This window comes from Nicotiana tomentosiformis, chromosome 11 (genome assembly GCF_000390325.3).
Source record: "Nicotiana tomentosiformis chromosome 11, ASM39032v3, whole genome shotgun sequence".
Lineage (NCBI taxonomy): Eukaryota > Viridiplantae > Streptophyta > Magnoliopsida > Solanales > Solanaceae > Nicotiana > Nicotiana tomentosiformis.
The window spans coordinates 102,745,746-102,770,556 of NC_090822.1; the positions used below are offsets into that span (position 1 = coordinate 102,745,746).

General features: G+C 38.5%; 2 protein-coding genes and 1 long non-coding RNA gene across 3 annotated transcripts; 1 reads left to right on the forward strand and 2 right to left on the reverse strand.

Moving 5' to 3' along the window:
* Positions 1-3,344: 3,344 nt before the first annotated feature.
* On the reverse strand, positions 3,345-6,032 carry LOC138901942 (uncharacterized mitochondrial protein AtMg00810-like). Its single transcript, XM_070189742.1, has 4 exons — positions 5,706-6,032; positions 4,811-5,599; positions 4,437-4,552; positions 3,345-3,438 (listed from the first exon to the last, which is right to left on the reverse strand). Exons 1-4 carry the CDS (start codon positions 6,030-6,032, stop codon positions 3,345-3,347), a joined length of 1,326 nt encoding a protein of 441 aa, XP_070045843.1.
* A 255-nt stretch (positions 6,033-6,287) lies between these two features.
* On the reverse strand, positions 6,288-6,758 carry LOC138901943 (uncharacterized). Its single transcript, XM_070189743.1, has one exon. It carries the CDS (start codon positions 6,756-6,758, stop codon positions 6,288-6,290), a length of 471 nt encoding a protein of 156 aa, XP_070045844.1.
* A 7,034-nt stretch (positions 6,759-13,792) lies between these two features.
* On the forward strand, positions 13,793-15,218 carry LOC117278312 (uncharacterized). Its single transcript, XR_004508687.2, has 2 exons — positions 13,793-15,017; positions 15,180-15,218. It is a non-coding gene; the product is annotated as an uncharacterized lncRNA (long non-coding RNA).
* The last annotated feature ends 9,593 nt before the right edge of the window (positions 15,219-24,811 follow it).

The following is a 24,811-nucleotide window of genomic DNA, read 5'->3' on the forward strand; positions in this document are numbered from 1 at the left end:
CATCTGACAATTCCCCGTGCCGACGATGCTTATCCGAGCCACTTTTATTTTCTCACTATTTTTGGACGTGTAGAATTCAAACACTACCTTATAAATACCTCCTAAACTTAGTTTTTAGAGAGAGAGACATTATTGGAGAGGCTAAAGGCTACATAACAATTTGGAGCGCAGATCACAAGAGTTTTTCTCTCCGTTCTTCTTTAATCTATAGTTTAATGCTTTTGAATATTACTATGATTGTTTATACAATTATGAGTAGCTAAACTCTCTCATCTAGGGTTTGATGGAACCTATTGAACGATGAATTCTTGTTACATTTTAATATAATTTTTCCTTTGAATATTCTTACTTATTCAACTACGTGTTTATTATTGTCGATTGAATGACCATCGATTGATTATGCCTATTTATTATGTGTTGATTGAGAACGGATACATATTTATGTGGTTGTTGAGCAAAGTTACTCCTAAAATATATGAGAGATCAATACGGAGGATTTAAGGGCAGAATTAGAGATAACAAAGCTTTGACGTGATCATAGTGAGCGGTGAAAAAGTGCGAGCTAGCATAATTCGAGAGAATATGACTAGTACATTATTGTAGTTGCTCGAGATAGAATTACGATAAATCGAGTGCTCACGATCAGTAGAGAATACTTAGAAGAAATTGTAGGAGACGTAGAGGGAAGGATTCCGACAATACAGGAAATCATAACTCTAGACCTCTCCTTAATGTAGTCTCCAACCCTTAGTATCCCTAATTCTTAATTTACTACTTAATTTGTTATTAATTAGTTAGACATAAAAATCTTAATATTTATAATTTAGAAATTGTCCGAGCTTGTCTTCTTAGTGATATTGAATAACTATAGTGAAATCTTAGTTCTCTGTGAGATTTGACTCCGTACTTTTAGATCGAATTATATTTGCAGCGACCATTTATCCTTTTAAGACTAGAGTTGGGCGTGATCATATACCTAAAATAATATCCGATATAATACTAATACAATTATAATATAATATTATATCAAATTTTAAGTCTACAGTTGTGAATGAAACTTGAAAAGGATGAAAATCACAATTGTATCACAATTTTTCAAAAATGTGTCGTAGTTTGTATCACAATGTTTGAGAATTGTCTTAGTATTGTATCAAGTATTATTTTAGATATTAATGTATCAAATACAAGTTAGATAAAATTGTGATACAATTTTGATACATTTATGATATAATTATGTTTTAGGTATTGATGTATCAGATACAATTCTGATACAATTACCATACAATTCCTGCAACTTCTTATTTATTGAGTTTCAATCTGACTTTTCACATAAAACCAACTCTACACTTAACCAATATCTCTTAAAATTGAGATATAAACTCCAAAGTATATTCTCAATCACTTACAATAACATTCAATCCAAACAAATCACAAAATCTTAAAACCCAAAATTGTACTCCCTCCGTTTCAATTTATGTGAACCTATTTTCTTTTTAGTTCGTGCCAAAAAGAATGAACACTTTCCCTATTTGGAAACAATTTACCTTTATACAATAATTTATAGCCACACAAAATATATCTACCTCATTTTACACCACAAGTTCAAAAATCTTCTCTCTTTTCTTAAACTCCGTGTCCAGTCAAATGGGTTCACATAAATTGAAACGGAGGGAGTATGTATGTATGCTCGAGAATCATATGTATTTTTGGTCTTCAAACGGACCAATTTGTAGATGAGTGTGTTGGGCAAACAAACTGAAGAAATTAGGGAAAAGGGAGAAAAATAAGAGAGGAGAGGAGAGGGAAAAAAAGAAAATGATGTAATAGAATCCCTTAATTGGAGGGACTAATAATGGGGTGGGAGTCGTTTAAGGAGGAATACATACAATTTGTAAGAAAAATCTGGATGCTTATTGAAAACTACAAAATCTAAAGAAAATAAGTAATAAGTTTCTATTATATATATATATATATATATATATATATATATATATATATATATATATATATATAAAATAAACTCCCTTTCATTTTCATTTCTTCTCTCTTTTCTCACACCATTGCTGTCTTTCTTTTTCCCTCTGCTTTCGTTCACCCAAACATACCACAAAAAGTGGAGAGATATTGAAATTTCTAGAGACAAAAGGTGGGAGATTTTTCATATAAGAATCCTCATTTTTCCCCATGGATTTATTGTTTTATTGTGTTTCTAATCTCTTTCTCTCTCTTCGGGCAAAAGGTGGTTGCAATGTAAGAAAATTGAAGAATAGAAGTCTGCCACTGAAGGACATTCAAAGCTTCGCTTTCAAAAATAGAATTTTTTGAGTTTGTTAGTTATTTGGATTGTGTGCTGTTCCAATTGATTGAGAACATCAAAAGGAGTTCAAAATTTAAATTTAAAGTATAAGGAGTAGATTTGAGCAAGATTTGAGTTCAATTTCAGAAAAGACGCAAGGAAGAAGACGAAATCAGTTTTTGTATAGTATTATATAATAGTGTACATGGGTGTATAAACACCTCTTATACACTATTATGCACTTTTTTACACCTTTATAAAAGAGTCTGTAGACAAACTTTTTCCACGATTTTCACTTGCAATTCTTATTCAAAATCAGTCCAAATCTCCATTAAATGACTTCAAATGTTATATATAACCTCCTTTTACTATTTCTAACAAGTCTAAATAACACTCACTCCAAATTTCTCACAAAACCAAATTCAAAATTTAAACTCACTTATGTAAGCTTGTTCAACAATGGCGGAATAGTCCAAATCTTCATTAAATGACTTCAAATTTTGTATACAACCTCTTTATACTATTTCTAACAAGTCTAGACAATATCCAGTCCAAATTTCTTATAAATATACTTATTTAAGCATGTTCAATAATGGTGGATTATCTTAAAAATCCACTTTTCACCACCCAAATGGATTTGATTTGTTGAACTAATGTTTGAGTAACAATTACTGATTCAAAAATTAGATTAAAAACTTGTATATTTAAAAAACAAATAGTTATTTCGAGAACCTATTTGGTGTTGGATGTTGAATCTTAGCCTATTATGTTTGGGCGACAACTTTGCAAAGTTAGATATAGGCCACTTAATTACAATATATGTGTGAGAGTTGTATTTATGTGTAATTCCCCCTAATTTGCACACCAAGTTAATCTTGAAAATCCTGAACCCCCTAAATCTCAGTTTGAACTTCTGATTTTCTATTTAAATATCCAAAATATACTCCACTATGACTCCAGTAGTTCTTTTCATTTACTTGTTGCCATCAAGATGTAAACTTGCAAACTTTTTACTGTCAACTCTGTATATTGTTGCATCATAATCTAGCTATCTTACATAGGGTCTACAGTGATAAACATAACCTGATAGAATATAAGGGTCCACCAAACTATATAGAGAATCAGGTTCTCTATCGGTTCCACTGGAACACACACGCACAACAGTAAGTAAATGAGTAGAGGAATTTTACGTGGAAAATTTTCAGCTCAACGGGATTAAAAACCACGACCTACCCTTGTAGGATTTCAACTTCACTACTGAGCAACTTTTAGATTACAACCTATGCAACCTAGGAATTAACCTCTTATTCCCTTACTAACTTGTAATACTCTATTACAAGCCACTTTGTAATAACTCTATTACAAAGACTTTACAACTCGACTAACTCTAGCCAAGACTCAAACACAAAGGTTTAAGATTTACAAAGAGTTTCCTACAAAATACTTCTAAACAAGCTAAGTGGGAAATACAGTTTAAGAACTATTATAAAGTTACAACTCAACTAAGGACATACAATGACTTGTTGTGGGGAACTGGTCCGTAGTAGTGTTGTTCTTTGTTCTTGATGCACTTGAAAATTGATTGCTTGATGATCAATGACCGCAAGAGTGCTTGGATGAATTCTCTAAGTGAACAAGTGATTTGTTTTTACCTTCATTGATGTTAATAATGCATTTGTGACATTACTAGAATGATGTAAGCAAGGTAGGTAAAAGACACTCCCCATAAAGTTGACTGCTGCATTGTTTCTGCACTGTACCGTGTACAGGGAGCAACTATACAATTGAGGCAGTTGACTTGTATTGTTTCGTCGAGAAACGATAGTTATTGGTTCCCTCTGTTGCTCCTCTGACTCTGAAGTGTCGAAAAATATTCCAAGCTGGAACCTTTCGATCTTAAGGTCTTGAGGATATGTAACTAGTTCCTTATCTGGTTCTTGACAATAAGTTTGTTAGATCATCAAAACATAAAGCAAGGTAATTGTAACATAAAGCAAGGTACTTGGGAGTTGGTTCGGTTCACAATGGGTGAGGCGTTTGGGTTCAAAGGACACAAGGAAAAAGTAACTGACATACTGATGATGTGGCACTTGTTTTAACCGTTCAAAATTATGCATGAGAGAATAGAGAAACTACTAACCTGTTGTCAAGAGAACCAGGTTCCCTGACTAATCTTGCATCTGTAAGCTTTGCCCTTTTTACCAGCGCGTACTGCATCAACTGCCTATTTGCTCTGTAATCATCATGTGTGTCTACCTGTAACGGTATAGAAGTGAGTTAGACTTTGTCAGAAAATACGTTTTAGCTCAATTTACCTAAATGTTTCTTTCATAGCCAATCATTGAGGGACCAAGTTCTCCATTGGGTTTTATCAACCCCAGTGCCAAGCGATTTTTCTCAAAGTGTTCTCTGCTCAGGGCTTTGGTGAAAATATCTGCAATTTGATCTTCAGTACTGCAGAACTTCATGCATATAAGCCTTTTTTTAACATTGTCTCTGAGAAAATGATGGTACATCAATGTGCTTGGTCCTCTTATGTTGAACCGGATTTTTTGCCATATTGAGTGCACTTGTGTTATCATTTAAGAGAGGCACACAATTTGAGAGCACTCCAAAGTCTTCCAACAGCTGCTTGATCCACAGTAGTTGAGCACAGCAAGAGGCAGCTGCTACATATTCTGCTTCTGTAGTTGAGAGTGCCACTGAGTTCTGTTTCCGCATACCCCTTGAGATTAGGCAAGAACCTAGGAAATGTGCCATTCCAGACGTGCTTTTCCTGTCCACCAGATATCCTGCATAATCAGCGTCAGTATACCCAATAAGATCAAGGTTGTCACCTGAGGGATAGTAGAGAACCAGGTCATGCGTTCCCTTGAGATGTCTCAATATTCTCTTGGCAGCATTCAGATGAGATTCCTTTGGATTGGATTGAAATCTTGCACAAAGACCTATGCTGAAAATGATGTCTGGTCTGCTTGCAGTAAGATACAGGAGTGACCCTATGATCCCTCTATACATGGTCTGATTTACAGGGGAACTGGGTTCATCCATGTCTAGACGGGTAGCTGTGGCAATAGGGGTGTCAATGACTTTTGATGCTTCCATGTCAAACCTTTTTAGTAATTCCTTGATGTACTTCTGCTGACCTATCAATGTTCCCTTTAGAGATTGTTTCACTTGAAGTCCTAGGAAGAAAGTTAATTCTCCCATCATACTTATCTCGAACTCACTCCCCATGAGTTTTGCAAATTCTTCACAAAGAGAGTCAGTTGTGGCTCCAAAGATGATATCATCAACGTATACCTAAACAATGAGTAGGTTCCTCCCTCGTTTCTTCAGAAAAAGAGTGTTGTCAATTTTCCCTCTTGTAAATCCATTTTCTAGAAGGAATTTTGACAACCTTTCATACCAAACTCGGGGAGCCTGCTTTAGCCCATACTAGAAATGCACTTTTGACATCCATTTGGAACAGTGTGAACTCCATATGAGATGCAAAGGCAATAAGAATTATAGTGGCTTCCATTCGAGCAACTGGAGCAAATATTTCATCATAATCGATCCATTCTTCCTGATTGTAACCTTGAACTACAAGCCTTGCCTTATTTCTTGTTGTATATCCAAACTCATCAAGTTTGTTCCTGAATACCCACCTGGTGCCTATGATAGTTAGATCTGCAGGTCGAGGGACCAGGTGACATACCTTATTTCTTTCAAATTGATGCATCTCCTCTTGCATGGTTGTGATCCAGTCAGCATCTTTCAAAGCTTATTTGATGTTTTTAGTCTCTATTTGAGAGAGAAAGGCTGAAAAGGCAAGTGAGTTTCTTGCTTTTGATCTAGTTTGAACTCCTGAGTCAAAAGGGGTGATTATGTTATCAAGAGGATGTGAGCTTTTGTGCTTCCAATTTGGTACCTGAACCTCATTGGTAGAGGGCCCAAGTATGTCTGACTGAGATTCTTGGGCGCTTCTTACTTTAGCAAGTGGAGTACCTTAGACTGCATCAACAACTCTATTTTCAACTTCAGTTGTTGTGATTGAGGAACTGGGTTCCTCTATGTCAGCTGGGGATCCATCTGTGCCATTGTCATTTGAATCCTTGACCTGACTCATCATGTCAATTTTTCCATTTTCCATGTAAATAATTTCACCTAAAACAGATAAAGGTTCTCCATCTTGGTCAACACATATGTCCTTGTCACAGGAGAGGTGAGATTCATCAAAGATCACATATATACTCTCTTCAACATATTGAGTCCTTTTGTTGTATACTTTGTAAGCTTTGATTTGGGATGAGTATCCCAGAAGGATTCCTTCATCACTTTTGGCATCGAATTTTCCAAGACCTTCCTTTCCATTGTCGAGGACAAAGCATTTACACCCAAAAGTCCTTAGATGTGTCAGTTTGGGCTTCCTTCCATTCAGCAGTTCATATGGAGTCTTGTTCAGAAGGGACCTGATCATGCACCTGTTAACCAAGTAGCAAGCAGTATTGACAGCTTCTGCCCAGAAATTCTTTGTGATCCCACTGTCAATCAACATTTGTCCTTGCCATGTCTTCAAGAGTTCTATTCTTCCTCTCCACAACACCATTTTGTTGAGGTGTTCTTATAGTTGAAACATTGTGAGTGATACCATTTTCAGTACATAACTCATCAAATTTGGCATTGTCGAACTCTGTCCCATGATCACACCTGATACAAGCTACATTATTACGCATCTTCACTTGAATCCTTTTAACGAAGGCAACAAATACTTCAAAGGTTTTATCCTTGGTTCTGAGAAACAGAGTCCAGGTGAATCTGGAGTAATCGTCAACTATAACGAAGATATATTTCTTTCCTCCCCTGCTTGCCACCCTTATGGGTCCACATAGATCCATGTGAAGAAGATCAAGCGTCCTTAAGGTACTGACTTCCTTTTTGGGATTGAACGAGGATCTAACTTGCTTGCCTTTTACACATACATCACACACTTTGTGGTCCTTGAAACTTGACTTGGGCAGACCACGAACCAAGTCCTTCCTGACCAATTTGTTCAGCAACGTGAAACTTGCATGACCCGTCCTCCTATGCCATAATTTAGCATCATCATCAATAACACTTAGACAGTTGAGATCACCATTCCGCAGAGACTCAAAATCAGCAACATAGATATTTTTGTATCTTTTTGCTACTAGCACCACCTCACCAGTCACTAGGTTTGTGACTGTACATATTTTTTATACAAATTCCACCTTGTTTCCCTTGTCACAGATCTGGGAAACACTTAGCAAGCAGTACTTCAACTCGTTCAAGTAGTACACATTTTCGATTGAGTGTGAGAGAGACTTCCCAATCCTTCCAACTCCCAGAATGTATCCTTTCTTGCCATTTCTAAAGGATACACTCCCTCCTTGCAGGGCTTTAAGTGAAGGGAAATCATTTGTACTTTCAGTCATATGCTTTGAGCAGCCACTATCCATGTACCATTGTAGGCTACTTCCTTTCATTGTTCCATGCACAAGAAAATCAGAAGTTAGACTTAGGAACCCAAACAAGTTTGGGTCCCTTGTAATGAGGAAAGGGGTGAATGAGGGATCTTCTGGTCCAAGCAGGCATCATGCGCTTTTTATATGAGGGACCAGGTTCTCTACCAGTAGTTATTTTTTTAGCAAAAATTTTGTTTTTCTGCTGTGACTGAAATCTGGCCTTACAGTTTTCTTTAAAGTGCCCAGTGTTACCACAGTGAGTGCAAAGCCAATTATCAGGTACAGTAACGTACTTGCTATAAGGGTTGTAGGAAATCTCTTCCCTTTGGAACCCGATCCCCTGCCTGTTTCCCCCATTATTGGTGTACATGGCAGTGGTAGCATCAGAGGACCAGGTCCACTTGAGTGATTTTTCAAGGTCACTCTTCACTCTTCCTAGTTCTTCATGAAGTTGTTTGTTTTTCTCAAGCTCAACACACAGACTAGACCACTGAATTTAACTCACTTTCAAGCTTAATGTGTGCCTCACTTGCAACTTCCTTTCCCTTTTGAGAATTTTCAGGCCTACTCTCTATTTTAGGTTCCCCAATTGTTTCCTTCAAGTTCACTACCACCACTAATAGGTCATCTCTCTCATGCTCAATATTAGCAACTCTCTTAGCTAAGACTTCTTTTCCCTTTCTTACACACTCAAAGGTCTCTTTTAGGTCTATCACAGAGACCATTAGATCATCTCTTTCATGTTCTATATGTGCAATTTTTTCATCCATGGCATCCTTCTCTTTCTTCAGGTTCTCAATTTTTTTCCTTTAAGTCAACAACAATGATTACTAAGACATCTCTGGTTTATTCTGCTTATCCTAACTCCACAGTTAAGGTATAATATCATTTATAAGACTGTGATAAGTATCGATCAACACATTTGCCAAAGGCATGAGTTTTTTAGGAGAATAAGATTTCAGATTTCTCTGAACATCTAGAAAATTTACCTCATCGTCGTCGTCATCTTCATCATCATCAGATTGAGCCATCAAGGCAAAGATTGAGTCATACTTATTTGCTTCACTTTCCACTGACATCATTGAAGTATCATCATGATTATCTTCTTCTTCAGATTCGCTGGAGGAGTCTCCCCATGCAGCAAGAGCTTGCTTTACAAAGTTGTCAGCGATATTCTTTCTCTTGAAGCATTTATCAGGAACCGGGTTCCTCTTGGCTGCTTTGTCAAAGTTATTTTTATGCTGATCTTGCTTTAGGAGAGGGCACTCCTTGATGAAGTGTCCTGGCTTGCCACATTTATGACAGAGGTCATAATATTTTGGCTTGCTAGAACTTTCCCTTTTCGGAATGCCTCCATTCCTGCGAACCATCTTCTGGAATCTTCTTGTCAAGTAAGCCATATCACCATCCTCACCACTTGAATCATTATTGTCTGTCTTGAGAACCAGGTTCTTCTCCCTTTTTCTCTTCTTTCATTGTCCTTCTTCTTCATTTCATATGTTTTCAGATTGCTAACAAGTTCATCTATGGTCAGTGTCTGCAAGTCCTTCGCCTCCGTAATGGCGTTCACTTTGCTTTCCCAAGAACTGGGCAGTACACTAAGGATTTTCCTAACAAGCTTGCTTCTTGAAATAGTTTCACCAAGAGAGTTAAGCTCATTAATAATGGAGGAGAACCGAGTATGCATATCTTGGATGGATTCATCATCTTTCATCCTAAAGAGCTCGTATTCAGTTGTGAGCATGTCGATCTTGGATTACTTAACTTGTGTTGTTCCTTCGTGAGCTATCTGAAGAGCTTACCAGATTCCCTTGGGTGACTGACATGCTGATATCCTGTTGTATTCATTAGGACCAATGCCACAAATAAGAATTTTCTTCGCATGAAAATTCTTTTCTACGGCTTTTCGATCAGCGTCATTGAATTCCTTCCTTGTCTTGGGAATGGCTACAGCTGGGTCACCAAGGTTCTTGATAGGGACAAAGCGTCTGTCACATATGACATCCCATAGCTCAGAATCTTCAGCCATGATGAAGTCGTGCATCCTAGTTTTCCACCATCCGTAATACTGTCCATTGAACCTAGGTGGTCTGTAAGTAGACTGGCCTTCTTCTAAGTTTGGAGGAGCAGCCATGAGGATCCTTTCTAGGTGTTAACCTGATAGAAAAAACCTGCTATGATACTAATTTATAGAATATAAGGGTCCATCAAACTCTATAGAGAACTAGGTTCTCTATCGGTTCCACTGGAACACACGCACATAGCAATAAGTAAATGACTAGAGGAATTTTACGTGGAAAATACCCAGCTCAACGGGATTAAAAACCATGACCTACCCTTGTAGGATTTCAACTTCACTACTGAGCAACTTTTAGATTACAACCTATGCAACCTAGGAATTAACCTCGTAATCCCTCACTAACTTGTAATACTCTATTACAAGCCACTTTGTAATAACTCTATTACAAAGACTTTACAACTCGACTAACTCTAGCCAAGACTCAAACACAAAGGTTTAAGGTTTACAAAGAGTTTCCTACAGAATACTTCTAAACAAACTAAGTAGGAAATACAGTTTAAGAACTATTATAAAGTTACAACTCAACTAAGGACATACAATGACTTGCTGTGGGGAACTGGTCCGTAGTAGTGTTGTTCTTTGTTCTTGATGCACTTGAGAATTGATTGCTTGATGATCAATGACCGCAAGAGTGCTTGGATGAATTCTCTAAGTGGATAAGTGATTTGTTTTTACCTTCCTTGATGTTAATAATGCATTTGTGACATTACTAGAATGATGTAAGCAAGGTAGGTAAAAGACACTCCCATAAAATTGACTGCTGCATTGTTTCTGCACTGTCGCGTGTGCAGGCAGCAACTTTACAGTTGGGGCAGTTGACTTGTATTGTTTCCTCGGGAAATGATAGTTATTGGTTCCCTCTGTTGTTCCTATGACTCTGAAGAGTCGAAGAATATTCCAAGCTGGAACCTTTCGATCTTAAGGTCTTGAGGATATGTAACTGGTTCCTTATCTGGTTCTTGACAATAAGTTTGTTAGATCATTAAAACATAAAGCAAGGTACTTGTAACCTATCATAACCCTTGCAGCAGTGATGTACATGATTTTAATAAGTGATGTCGACGTTTGAAGAAGTGAACAAATGAATAAATCACTATAATGTCAATTTTTATATTTATATCCTATATTCTATTCTGGTTATTATTTATATATACATATCTAATAAAAATATTCGATGAACAGGTGTCCCGTGACACTACTTAGAGCTATGTAGATCCATCTCTACCTTGGAAGACACAAACAAAGATAACCTTGAACTAATTTTTTTGCGCTTATCACAATCCCTGCCAAATTCAGCTTCTTTCGTTTCTGAAGCTCATTTGTTCTGCAATATGAAGAACAATCTGCTATATCTAGATGCTGTATTTTTTTTAAGTTGGACCATCAAAATCAAATAGCCTAGACAGTATCATGCATTAGTGGATTGTGCACGTAAACTCCCCCAAAAGGAGAACCCCACTAAAAATACCACATACCTTCCACAACAGCAAAAAGAACCACCAACTCATAATAAAGATGAGAAGGAAACATTAAAAAAGTGGGAGAAGAAAATAAAAGGGTGAAATTGAATCCCTAATGCTTAAGGCAGAAAGAAAAAAAACCGCCTTTGTCTTCACTAAATGAATCACGAAATGATGAAACATAATTTGGATAGAATAATAAGTCAAGCTATCAACTTCGTATGTATATGAGTTTGTTCAGGTTACTAGTCTCCAAGCCAGGACAAAAGATGAGGACTGCGATCGGTTGATAGTTAGCGTAAAACTAGTCAATTTATGATAAACCCTAACACTACAGAATATATCGTTGGTAAGATGGGCTAAGCTGGATCAGCATGATCAATGAGAATTCATATAACAACATCTATTGAAATTGAGGCGTAGTTATTATAATAATTCAAATTAATGTTCCTCCATTCATCATTATCATTTTTCTGAATTGTCATCTTCATATAAATTTGCTACTATATCTTTTCAACTTGGCCTCTGTCATTCTGTAATTTGTACCCTAGTTCTAAAGAATCTTGAACACACTCAAACTCAGGGGCGGATCTAGTGCAAAAGTTACGGGTTCACTGAACCCTTGCATAGACCTTGTATTAGGATTAAAAAAGTTCATTAAAAGTATAAGAATATTTAGCTTGGAACCTAGTTCGTTGGTCTACTAATCATGTATATTAACTTGAGATTGTTATAGGAACATATAAGTTTAAAATTCTGGATCCGCCTCTGCTTAAATTCAATTTGAAGTTTCCATTACTTTTTATTTCATCACCCAAGTATACCCCAGTAGAATCTTTCAGTAGTTTTTATTTACTTGATGCCATCAAGATGTGAACTTGCAAACATTTTACAGTTTACTTTGGGAATTGTAGAATCAAATCTTAGCTCTAGCTGAGTTGCATATCAACCACTGTTGTTTACCCTAAAAACTGAGTAACAATTAAATTTACACGCGGTTAAAGGATATGTGATTTAATTTAATACGAATTGTTTAAGAGCAGCAATGCAACAACCCGGTCGGTTGTTTTGAGAATTAGCATCATTTTCAGTGGCTTAAGGTCTTGAGAAGCTTCGTATTATGTATTATGACTTGTGTGTGTGGCCGAGTTTGATTTTCGGATTATTCGGAATTTATTTGGAAGGATGATTCTTATTTTTGAAGCTTAAGCAGTAATAATTGACTGGAGTTTGACTTTTGTGTAGACTAATTCAGAATGGTGTTTTGATGATTTTAATAGTTTCGTATGGTGATTTTGAACTTAGGCGTGTGTCCGGATTTGGATTTGGAGGTCCTTAGGTTAATTTGATGCATTTTGGAGAAAATTAAAAAGTTGAAGGTTTGGAAGGTTGAGAGGTTTGACCGGAAGTTAACTTTATTGATATCGGGTTTGGATTTTGATTCAGGGAGTTGGTATAGATTCGTTGTATCATTTGGAATTTGCTTGCAAATTTTGACGTCATTTTGTGTTGATTTTATACAATTCGGCGAGAGTTATAGAAGTTGAAAGTTCCTTAAGTTTGATTTGGGGTGCGATTCGTAGTTTTGATATTTTTAGATATGATTCGAGGCCTCGAGTAGGTCCACATTATATTATAGAACTTGTTAGTATATTCGGACGGGGTCCTGTGGGCTCCGGGTGTGTTTCGGACGAGTTTTGGATTGTTTCTATGTTTTTGGCACGTATGATTATGATGTTTTGCGTATGCGCATTTTGGAGTGCATGTGCGGACACACATTTTTGTCATTTTGTCTGCTTCTGCGAGTTATTGCGTGATCAGGAGTTCCGCTTCTGCGGGCTGGTGAACGCAGGTACGTGGCGGCATTTGCGGTGGGTCTATCGTAGATGCGAGTTTGGGGCTCAGGGTGACCGTCCGCTTCTGAGGTGTCGCACATGTGACCTTCCTTGCGCAAATGCGAGTTTTGAGCTGGTAGGCTGTTGTCCCAGATGCTAGTATTTTCTTGCAGGTGCAAGAGCGCAGATGCGCTTCCTTGTCCGCAAATGCGGATATATCTGGGCAGATTCTTTTATATCGGAGGTTTGGTTATTTTTTTATCATATCTTGAGTTATAGACCTCGGTTTTGAGCGATTTTGGAGGGGTTCTTCACGACTTGGATTTGGGTAAGTATTCTTTACTCGAATTTGATTATATTCCATGATTCCATCTTTGTATTTAACATTAAATTAGTGATTTGAATGGGAGAAAATGAGAATTTTGGTATAAACTTTCAAAATTGTAAAATGATGATTTGAAGGACGGTTTGATGTTGGAATGGGATAATTTTGATATGGTTGGACTCGTATCGGAATGGGTGTTCGAATTTTATAAATTTTATCGGGTTCTGAGGTGCAATACAAGAAAAGGGACTTTTAGTGGCGACCTTTGGTGTCGATTATAGAAGTCACACCTAAAATTAAGGATTTAGTGGCTAGTAATCTAATTGCCGCTGAAAGTTGTCATTTTAGTAGTGACAAGTCAAGTCGCTATAGAAAGTTCCACAATCAGTGGCAGATATTAAGGAGTCGCTGCTAGTACATGCCACTCTAGGTGAAAATTTTCGACTCCCGTGAAGAACAAAAATTTAGGCCAAAAATCTTTACTGGCGACCCATTTAATCGCCACTAATCTAATTTTGGAGCGACTAAGTCGCCTCTATTGGCAGCACTTAAAAATAAAACTTTATTAGAGTAAATAAAAAATTAAGGAGTAAATAAAGAATCTCAGTTCACTACACCTAATCCATATCTTTCCAAAACCCTTATCTCCCCTGCTGAAGCCTATCGTCTCTCCAAATCCACATCCCCAATGTCTCTAAAAAATTGAAGCCCATCGTCTTCAGAATCATGACGGCTTTATCTCTCCAAAATCGAAACCCAGTCGTGAAAGGTTTCTTCAAAAATTCATCGCCAACAGAAGGTTTTCCCAAATGGAAGCCGAAATGGAATGAGTTATAGAACATCATAGTGCCCCCGATGATGAAGTCGTTATATTACCCTTTCTCTCTAGCATTATTAGCACTTCTCTTTTTCTGTGAAAAGCCTTAGTTAGTAGTCGATCTGAAACCTTTTATTTGTAAAGAATTGGATGAGATGAAAAAAATTAAAGGAGATGGAATATGAATCTGCTGCATCTCGTGAGATGCAAGCCAAAGTTGCGAAAGACATGGTTCTGTTCAAGGTCGTCTTTTTACTTTTTTTATCCTTGATTTCTTTTTGATCCGTTACTTTTAGTGGATGTATGTTTGATCTTCTGATAATTTCTGTAAACAAATCGTGATCTTCGGGTTATTAGATGGAAATAAGGATCTTTTTGTTAATCCCCTAAAAAGAGTGCTTGCTGCACGCCTTATTTGAAACTACTATAATGATACTTTATTTACATAGAGTTTGCTATCGTAACTGATTAAAATATTAACGGAGACATTGATGAATTTCAGCTTGTCCTTTAAAATAAAAGATCCAATGTTCAGTATAGATGAGTTTATTGGTTGCTGTAATTTTTCAGCTCCTCTTAGTTGACATACTTAAATTCCTATTCTAGTCTATGAACGCGGACAAAGAGAGAGGGCTAGAGATTTTTTATTTTTATCTCCTTTTGGAGTAGCTTAGTAGGATCATACAGACACAAATTGAGTGGAATTATATGGATGATTCATACAGCAAAGCCAATCGTAAGTAGTTTGGAGTTGAAGCCTAATTGTTGTTTTATATAGTTTGGAGTATTAAATTAATTGCTATCCTCCTTATGCCAAAAACATGGATATCAAATTTTATGTTATATATGAATACACAAAGATTATTATTGATTATGAATGGATCTGATTAATTGTCAGAAATTGGATGAGATAATGAAACGATTAAAGGAAATGGAAGATGAAGTTGCTTCTCCCCGTGAGATGCAAGCCAAAATTGAGAAAGAATGGTGTTGTTCAAGGTCCTTTTTATTTTCTTTTTGCCGTGATTTCTAATTTGATATATTTCTTTTTTATTTTTTGGTGTCAATACCTGAAATCCTACTAATATGCTTGATATTCTGAAATTTTTTATAAAAGGTGATCTTTGGGTAATTGGATATAAATAAGGATGCTTTGTTCTACTAGGGTCTGCCATAGTTACCCCTTTGAAAGTTTTTTTTTCAGCTCACTAGAATGCCATGTTGTCTAACCCTTTGATTCTTTTATTTTTGATGTAGGCTCTAATCTGCTCTGTCTGTCTTATTGTGGTGTTTCATTCTATATTGATTCTTTTCTGGGTATGGGGCTTGAAACCAGTGCTTCTTTAGTTGATTTTGAACGCAAACTTGTTTCATTATTTGTGATATAATGTTATGACCCGATAGGTTATATTAGGTCTCAAAACCTAATTCTGTATTTCGAGGCCTCAAATACCTTATTTTAGCCTTTCTCGAATTGCATGCGCAGTTCGGGTATTCTTCCGGAAGGTTTATATGTTTAAAATTGATACTAATAAGAATTTTGCTTTATAAATTCATTTAAGTTGACTCTGGTCAACGTTTTAAGCAAATAGACCTGGATTTGAATTTTGACGGTCCCAGTGGGTCCGTATCATAATTTGGGACCTGGGCGTATGCCCGGAATCGAATTCGGAAGTCCCTATCCTGAGTTATTGATTTTTTGTTGAAAATTAAAAGTTTGAAAGATTTATGATATTTATAAATCGACTGATGTTTGGATTTATTGATACCGGGTCCGTATTGTGGTGAGAAAAATAAAAAATATGGAAGGCTTTAAGAATCTATTTATGACTTGTTTGTCGAATTTGGTGAGAAACGGAGTTGATTTGACGTGATTCGGACGTTCGGTTGTGAAAATAAAATTTTTAAAGCCTTCTTGAAAATTTCCTTTGATTTGGTCTTCGATTCGTAGTTCTAGGCGTTATGTTGGTGTTTCGATCGTGCAAGAGAGTTCGTATGATGTTTTAGGACTTGTGTGCATGTTTGGTTTGGAGCCCCGGGGGCTCGGGTGAGTTTCGGATAGGCTACAGGGTGAATTGGACTTAGAAAAATCTGGTTTTTGCTGCAGCTGGTATTCTGGTGCGTTGTGCTTCGCGATCGCGAAGTGGATCTAGGTTGGGGGAGGATTTTTCACTACGCGAACGCGAGACCATGGTCGCAAACGCGGAGCATTGGGGGGTTTGCTCTACGCGAACGCGACCTGTCATACACGAACGCGTAGCTTTAGCTAGGCTAGGCAGGGGGCTTAAGGTGACTCTATGCGAACGCGAGCCCTGTCTCGCGAACGCAAAGGTGAGGCGGGCTATGCCTTCGCGAACACGTGGTGTCTTGTGATGACCCAAAAGGTCATCTTATATTTTAAAACTCGAATATGCACTCTTAAGCCTTAAAAATCTCATTTTTACCCTCCTTGATTTGCGTGTGCAGTTCGGGCAGGTTTCCAAAAAGCTTTTATGTTGAAAACTAATGAAAATAAGAATTTTTGCCTTAAAAGTTGATTTTAGTTGACTTTGGTCAATATTTTTGATAAACGAGCCCGGATCCGTATTTTGACAGTCCCGATGGGTCTGTATCGAATTATGGGACCTGGGCATATGCCCGGAATCGAATTCGGAGGTCCCTAGCTCAAGTTATGAATTTTTTATGAAAATTAAAAGTCTAAAAATTAATTATTTTTAAGAATTGATTGATGTTTGGCATTGTTAGTACCGGGTCCGTATTTTGGTTTCGGATCCCGGTACAGGTTCATTATGATATTTAAGACCTGTCTGAGAAATTGGGTGAGAAACGGAGTTGATTTGACGTGATTCGGACCTTCGGTTGAGAAAATAGTAATTTTAAAGTGTTCTCGAGAATTTCATTCGATTAGGTGCTAAATTCGTAGTTCTAGGTGTTATTTTGGCGATTTGATCGCGCGAGCAAGTTCGTATGATATTTTTAGACTTGTGTGCATGTTTGGTTTGGAGCCTCGAGGGCTCGGGTGAGTTTTGGACTTTGGAAATCTGGTTTATCTGCAGTGTCTGTGTTCTGGCATGTCCTTCTTCGCATTCACGAAGGTACTCTCGCGAACACAAAGAGTAAACTGGGCAGCTGAAGTTTTCTTCTTCGCGAACGCGAAGTGATGTGGGACTTACCCTTCGCGAACACGATCGGCTCAATGCGGACGCGAGCTGGGTCTCGTGAACGTGAAAGCTTGGCAGCCAGTACCCTTCGCAAACGCGACAGTGCTCTCGCGAACGCGATGAACACTGTCGCCCAGCACTTAACAGAATCCAAAAACGGTATTTTAGCCAAAAACTCATTTTTCTCAAAAACCAAACGGTGAGAGGTGATTTTTCAAGAGCCATTTCTTCCCCAAATTGTTGGTAAGTGTTTTTAAACCATTTTCTTTCAATTACCCATTACATTTTTTGAATTTTCAACTTAAAATCTAGAGTTTTCAGGGTAGAATTAGGGGTTAGGGTAGAAACTAGGGATTTCGGGAATTTTTGAATTTAGACCCCAATTTGAGGTCGGATTCCAAGACTAATTACATATTCGGGCTCGGGGGTGAATGGGTAAAAGGATTTTGGTCCGAACCTCGGGGTTTTGACCAAGCGGACCCGGGGTCGATTTTTCGACTTTTTGGAGGAAATTTTGGAATATTTAATTTATGAAAAATAATTGATTCCTTTAGCAATATTTGATATTATTGAGTCATTTTTGAATAGATACGAGTGATTTGGAGGTAAATTCCAAAGGAAAAGCTGTGATTGAGAATTAAGTGGCCTTCAGAGCGAGGTAAGTGTTGTGTCTAACTTTGGCTTGAGGGAATAGGTATTATGTGTTCATTTGCTGCGTGTTTGGTTATTAAATATGATGTATAGGTGAGGTGACGAGCATCTATGCGTCGTTGTCGAGTCATAACATGCGAGTGAAATTCTATCCTTGTCTATTTTGTAGCCTTAAATTCTACTATCCATGCTTATCGGGTTATTTGAAATGATGGGTGACTCATATCTGGTTTCACTAAGATTTGATAACTTTCGAATATTGATTCAAGGTTGAGATTACATTGTGCTATTGATTATGGGTAAAATACTGGTTCCTTTGTGATACTCTTATCTATCCATTGTTATTGATTTTGTGATTGGTGAGGAAGAGTGTAAAGCACGAAGGGTGATGCCGTGTATGTATTATTTTTATTGTGAGGAAGAGTGTAAAGAACGAAGGGTGATGTCGTGCATGCATTATTTATATTGTGAGGAAGAGTGAAAAGCACGAAGGGTGATGTCGTGCCGTTCTATTTCTATTTATTTATTTGGTGAGGTTGAGAGTAAAAGCACGAAAGGTGATGCCGTGCCGTTCTATTTATTTATTTGGTAAGGTTGAGAGTAAAAGTACGAAGGGTGATGCCGTGCCATTCTATTTCTATTTATTTATTTGGTGAGGTTGAGTATAAAAGCCCGAAGGGTGATGCAGTGCCGTTCTATTTATTTATTTGGTGAGGTTGAGAGTAAAAACACGAAGGGTGATGCCGTGCAGTTTTCCTTTGTTGTTTTAATCGCTCAAAATTTGTTTAAGGATTTTTTATTTAATTCTGTCTTTTCATTATTCTCACTCTTTATGTTGTATTCCCCCACAGTATGTCCCCTTCCCATTATTTCTGCGTTATTGCTTTATTTACTGTTGTTGCCACTAGCATGATTATACTGTTTAGGTTATATGTGGGTGTCTTGTCCTAGCCTCGTCACTACTTCGCCGAGGTTAGGCTCGACACTTACCAGTACATGGGGTCGGTTGTACTGATGCTGCACTCGGCACTTTCTCTGCAGATTTTGATACCGGCTCAGGTTGATCGAGATTTGCTATTGGTCCGCTGTCCGGAGACTCAAGGTAGATCTTTCAGAGTTCACAGACCTTGAAGTCCCCGTCTATCTTTTACGTCCTATTGTTTTCTTTTATTCAAACAGATGTATTTCTTTCAGGTTATTACTTGTAGTAAATTCTAGAATGCTCGTGAATTGTGACTCCAGATCCGGGTGCTAGTAGTTAATACAGTTTTATCATATTCCACACTTATTATATTTCATCTTAGTTAATTATTGTTAATTACTGAATGGAAATAAGGAATTGGTTAATGATTCTCTAACGTTGGCTTGCCTAGCAAGTGAAATGTTAGGCGCCATCCCGGTCCCATCGGTGGAAAATTTCGGGTCGTGACAGTTGGTATCAGAGCATTAGGTTACATATGTCTCACGAGTCACAAGCAAACTTAGTAGAGTCTGAAGGATTGGTACGGAGATGTCTGTGCTTATCTCTTAGAGGCTATGAAGTTTAAGAACAATATCACTTCTTTCATTCCTTATCGTGCGGCATTGATTTTTGCTTGAAACCTATATCTCATATTCCTTTGTATCCACTCGTGTATGACATTGCGCACTTGGTATCAGTTGTGCGTCGACGATTCGTGATGCCGCAAATGACTACGAGGGAGCCAAAGATGCTCAAACATTGCCTCAATGTGTGATTCCGACTGAAGATGTGGACGTATTAAGAGATCACCCAGTGAATCAAGTGGGGGATGCAACAGACCTTGGCATCTGGTTTATTTATACAAGCTGTGAAGGTTAATATTGTGGACCATCGGACGTGGTGAACTATGACTTCACACCGAGTGGAGGGGGAGTCCACTATCAATGGATGGATTGTGGGGTCATGTGTTATATGAGTTTTGTCCCGAAATGTATATATGTAGTACACATGTTTAAGGCCTGAGATTTTGTAGAGGATAAGGTTGGTACTTGCGGTATATCGGCCTACTTAATCCTATACTTCAGTACCAAAGGAGTTAGAGAAACATCTTTAAATTTACAGAAGAGCTACTCAGCGTGGACGTCATGGTTGCGGATTTTGGGATGCTTCAGAGGAAGTACAGTTGTTGATGAGATTCTGGACTATGTGGTTCGTGCCAAGATTTGTCTGTATGGAGCTCTACTTGTGTGATCGTTGTGTATAAATAGGGGTAAGGGTTACCCCAAAGAAGAATCGAAGAGTATGTTAAGAAATGGGTCAGCTCGGCAATGTTGAGTCAGCATAACAAAAGACGAAATTGGCCTTGGGAGAGATAATTCTTCATAGGTGTCTGCGGCAAGCCCATGAAGAGGGCAAACCAGTCAATACAACACCGCCCACTTGGCTCGGTTCTCAAAAATACTTTTGAAAGAGTTTGTTTCCCAGACTCTCCGTAATGCATGGCGCATAGGGTTTGAACGATTGCGTCAGGTCACCATGACGGTGTCATAATATACCATCAGGTTCAATAAGTTAGCCCGTCATATTCCTACTTTGCTTCCTATAGCCAGAGAGCGAGTCCACAGACTTATTAAAGGACTTAATTATGATCGTAAAATTTTGTATGACTCGGGAGCTACAGGCTGATACTTCATTTCCACTAGTGGTAGAAATTGCCAAGATATTAGGACGTGTTCGGGGTGAGGAAAAAGGAAACTAAGGAGACCAAGACGTCTCGAGGTTCTGGGGGATTCAGTGGATTCTACTCTATGAGTATAAATTATTATGGCGGGAGCTCGGGTAGTTGGCCAGCCTAGTTCGCACATCAGATTAATCGAGGTGCTCCAGTAAGTTCTTTTAATGCACCACTGACATAAGTGTCCTACAATGGTTATTCTAGTTATCTGGCACATACTCAGTATGAGCAGCCAAACCCGCAAATGGTTTGTTATGAATGCAGTGATACTAGGCATATCATGAGAAAAATTGTCCTAAACTTGGGAGAGGCATATCTCATCAAAGCACTCAGGCTACGTGCCCCATTGTAGTTACTACACCACCCACACGACTAGTTAAGGGTGGAGGATAGGCGGGCAGAAGGTGTCCTAGAGGTGGAGACCCAGCCGTTGTTCAATTTGTTTTATGGTATGGTGGAGGTCGTTACATCAGATGGTGTCGTTATAGGTACGACCTCAATTTAAAATAAAGGAATAATTTCTTTAACTTGATTCGGTTCTGAGTATCGAGACGAGTCCTCCTATTGTGCTCCACTTATGAGTGGGCTTCGTAATTCTATAACTTACTTATGTGTCTACTTCTGTTGGGAGGTTTTATGGAGATAACTACACCTATCATTCCATGATGGACTCTAATAAGATCTGTGAGGCTAAAGGTGCCTTTCTGGTACTTATTTCGGTATGTTTTGATGTATTTCCGGATAATTAATCACAAATTGTGAATTATATGCCCTACCGGTGTGGGGTTCATTATGTGTTGTGATTTTGTTTAACGAAAGTTATTTACAAGGAGAAAATGGAAAGTTTCGATTGGCAAGATATGCATATTACTTGAGATTTAGAACTGAGGCCGATGTCCTCGTATTTTAAAATAAATTGATATGTTTAAACCGGGCTATGAGCTGCGGTGGAAGTTATATAAGGACGAGATCCCTATGATAAAAATTTTTGTGTTTAAATTCTCCCTTGTGAAAATTTAATTTATACTATAGTACTAATAGGGAGTCATGCCTGCTAGGCTTATTCGGAAAAAACAATTGTATGAAATTCTCTATGCATATTTGCCAAAATATTGAATTTTGTAATTATTGAGTTTTAACCTACGAGGTAGGTGCCCGCCCAGGTGGCGTTAAATGTGACTCGTTAATTCGGGTAAATAATTATGGGGTCTTCATGCCTCGCATCTCGTTATTAGTATTGTGAAGGTTTGAAACGAGATTTTTGTTAACATGAAGTTAATTGACGATTCTGTAATTGATTATGAACAACTATTAAGACCAGATTGACACAGAAGGGTGCCCCATTTAGATGGTCAGACGAGTGTGAGTTAAGCTTTCAGAAGCTCAAGACCGCTTTGACTACAACTCTAGTGTAGGTATTATCCACAGGTTCAGGATCGTATGCGGTATATTGTGACGCCTCTCACATTGGGCTTGGTGCAGTATTAATGCAAGATGGCAAGGTAATTGCATATGCGTCGCGGCAATTGAAAGTTCACGAGAAGAATTATCCTGTTCATGACTTAGAATTGGCAGCCATTGTTCATGCGCTGAAGATTTGGAGGCATTACCTCTACGGTGTCTCGTGTGAGGTATTTACTGATCATCGTAGCCTTCAGTATCTGTTCAAACAAAAGGATCTTAATTTGAGGCATAGAAGATGGTTGGAGTTGTTGAAAGACTATTATATCACCATTTTGTATCACCCCGGAAAGGCCAATGTGGTGGCCGATTCTTTGAATAGAAAGGCTGTGAGTATGGGCAGTCTTGCGTATATTCCGGTTGGTGAGAGTCCATTAGCTGCAGATGTTCAGACTTTGGCTGATCAGTTCGTGAGGTTAGATGTTTCAGAACCCAGTCGGATTCTAGCTTGCACAGTCACTCGGTCTTCTTTGTATGAGCGCATCAGGGAGAGGCAGTATGATGATCCACATTTACTTATCCTTAAGGACACGGTGTGGCATGATGATGCCAAACAGGTTGCTGTGGGGGAAGATGGAGTTTTGCGAATGCAGGGTCGTATTTGTGTGCCTAATGTGGATGGGCTTCGGGAATTAATTCTTGAAGAGGCACACAGTTTCAGGTATTCTATTCATCCAGGTATTGCCAAAATGTATCAAGATTTGCGGCAACATTATTGGTGGAGGAGAATAAAAAAGGATATAGTTGCATATGTAGCTTGGTGTCTGAATTGTCAGCAAGTTAAGTACGAGCATCAGAGACCTGGTAGGTTGCTTCAGAAGTTAGAAATTCCTGAATGGAAATGGGAGCGTATAACTATGGATTTTGTTGTTGGACTCCCACGGACTCAGAGAAAATTTGATGCAGTTTGGGGTCATTGTGGACAGGTTGACCAAGTTAGCACATTTTATTCCAGTGGCAGCTACCTATTCTTCAGAAAGGTTAGCTGAAATTTACATTCATGAGATTGTCCGCCTTCACGTGGTGCCCATGTCTATTATTTCAGATCGAGGTATGCAGTTTATCTCGCACTTTTGGAGGGCAGTACAGCGTGAGTTGGGTACGCGATTAAGATGAGCACAGCATTCCATTCTCAAACGGACGGGCAGTTCGAGCGTACTATTCAGATCTTGAAGTATATGCTCTGTGCCTGTGTTATTGACTTTGGAGGTTCTTGGGATCAGTTCTTGCCATTAGCGGAGTTTGCCTACAATAACAGCTACCAGTCGAGCATTCAGATGGCTTTATATGAGGCATTATACGGAAGGCGATGCCATTCGCCAGTTGGCTGGTTTGAACCGGGAGAGGCTCGGTTATTGGGTACTAATTTGGTACAAGATGCCTTGGATAAGGTCAAGATTATTTAGGATCAACTTCGCACTGCTCAGTTTAGGCAAAAAGAGTTATGCCGACCGTAAAGTTCATGATATTCCATTCATGGTTGGAGAAAGAATATTTCTTCGGGTATCGCCCATGAAGGGTGTTATGAGATTTGGGAAGAAGGGCAAGTTGAGCCCTAGGTATATCGGGCCATTTGAGATCCTCGAGAGAGTGGGGGAGTGTAACGACCCGGTCGGTCTTTTCGAGAGTTATAGCCCCGTTTTCCCCATTTCTACTTCTTTTTGTATTATTATTATGTTATATCGGGTTAGTTGTTTCGGGTCCGAAAAGAACTCGGAGTGAATTGAGACACTTAGTCTCTTAAGTAGAAACTTAAGTTCGAAAAGTCAACCGGATGTTGATCTATGTGTAAACGATCTCAAATTTGAATTCTGATGGTTCCGTTAGCTCCTTTAGGTAATTTTGGACTTAGGAGTGCATCCAGAATGTGATTTGGAGGTCCATGATAGAATTAGGCATGAATTGGCGAAATTGGAAATTTGATGATTTCAGTCGGCAGCAAAAAATTTGATATTAGGGTCGGAATGGAATTCCGGAAGTTGGAGTAAATTCTTAGTGTCATTTGTAACGTGTGTGCAAAATTTGAGGTCATTCAGACGTGGTTTGGTTGGTTTTGGCATCGGTTGCCGAATTTGAAAATTTAGAAGTTCTTAGGCTTGAATCCGACGGTAATTTGTTGATTTGATGTTGTTTTGAGTGATTCGAAGGTTCGACTAAGTTGGTATGTTGATATATGACTTGTTGGTATTTTTCGTTGAGGTCCCGAGGGCCTTGGGGTGATTCCGGGTGGTTAACGGATTTGTTGAAGTTGGAAATTGCAGCTGGAGCTACTGCTTCTGCTATTTCCGCACCTGCGGAAGAAAGGGTCGCAGCTGCGAGGCCGCTGGTGTGCGTGGGAAGTGCGCAGGTGCGGGAGACGCTGGGCCAAGGCTGGGAACACAGGTGAGAAGAATTGTCCGCATATGCGAGCCCGCAGGTGCGAGGCTTTGAGCGCAGATGCGGAGATGAGAAGTTTGAACTGGTTTCGCAGATGCGCACCAGGGACCGCAGATGCGATTCCGCAGGTGCGAGGAAAGGGTCCGCAGGTGCAGAATTTGGGTGATAAAGTGAGTTGCGCAGGT

Bases quoted from the DNA above. Each gene is read 5' to 3' on its own strand.
- LOC138901942 (XM_070189742.1), bottom strand. From the start codon at position 6,032: ATGCAAGAGGAGATGCATCAATTTGAAAGAAATAAGGTATGTCACCTG. The intron at 5,600-5,705 runs GTATGAAAGGTT...CTCATTGTTTAG, and splicing joins AAGCAGGCTCCCCGAGTTTG to GTATACGTTGATGATATCAT. The intron at 3,439-4,436 runs GTTAGTAGTTTC...TGTGTGTTCCAG, and splicing joins CCTGGTTCTCTTGACAACAG to TGGAACCGATAGAGAACCTG.
- LOC138901943 (XM_070189743.1), bottom strand. From the start codon at position 6,758: ATGATCAGGTCCCTTCTGAACAAGACTCCATATGAACTGCTGAATGGA.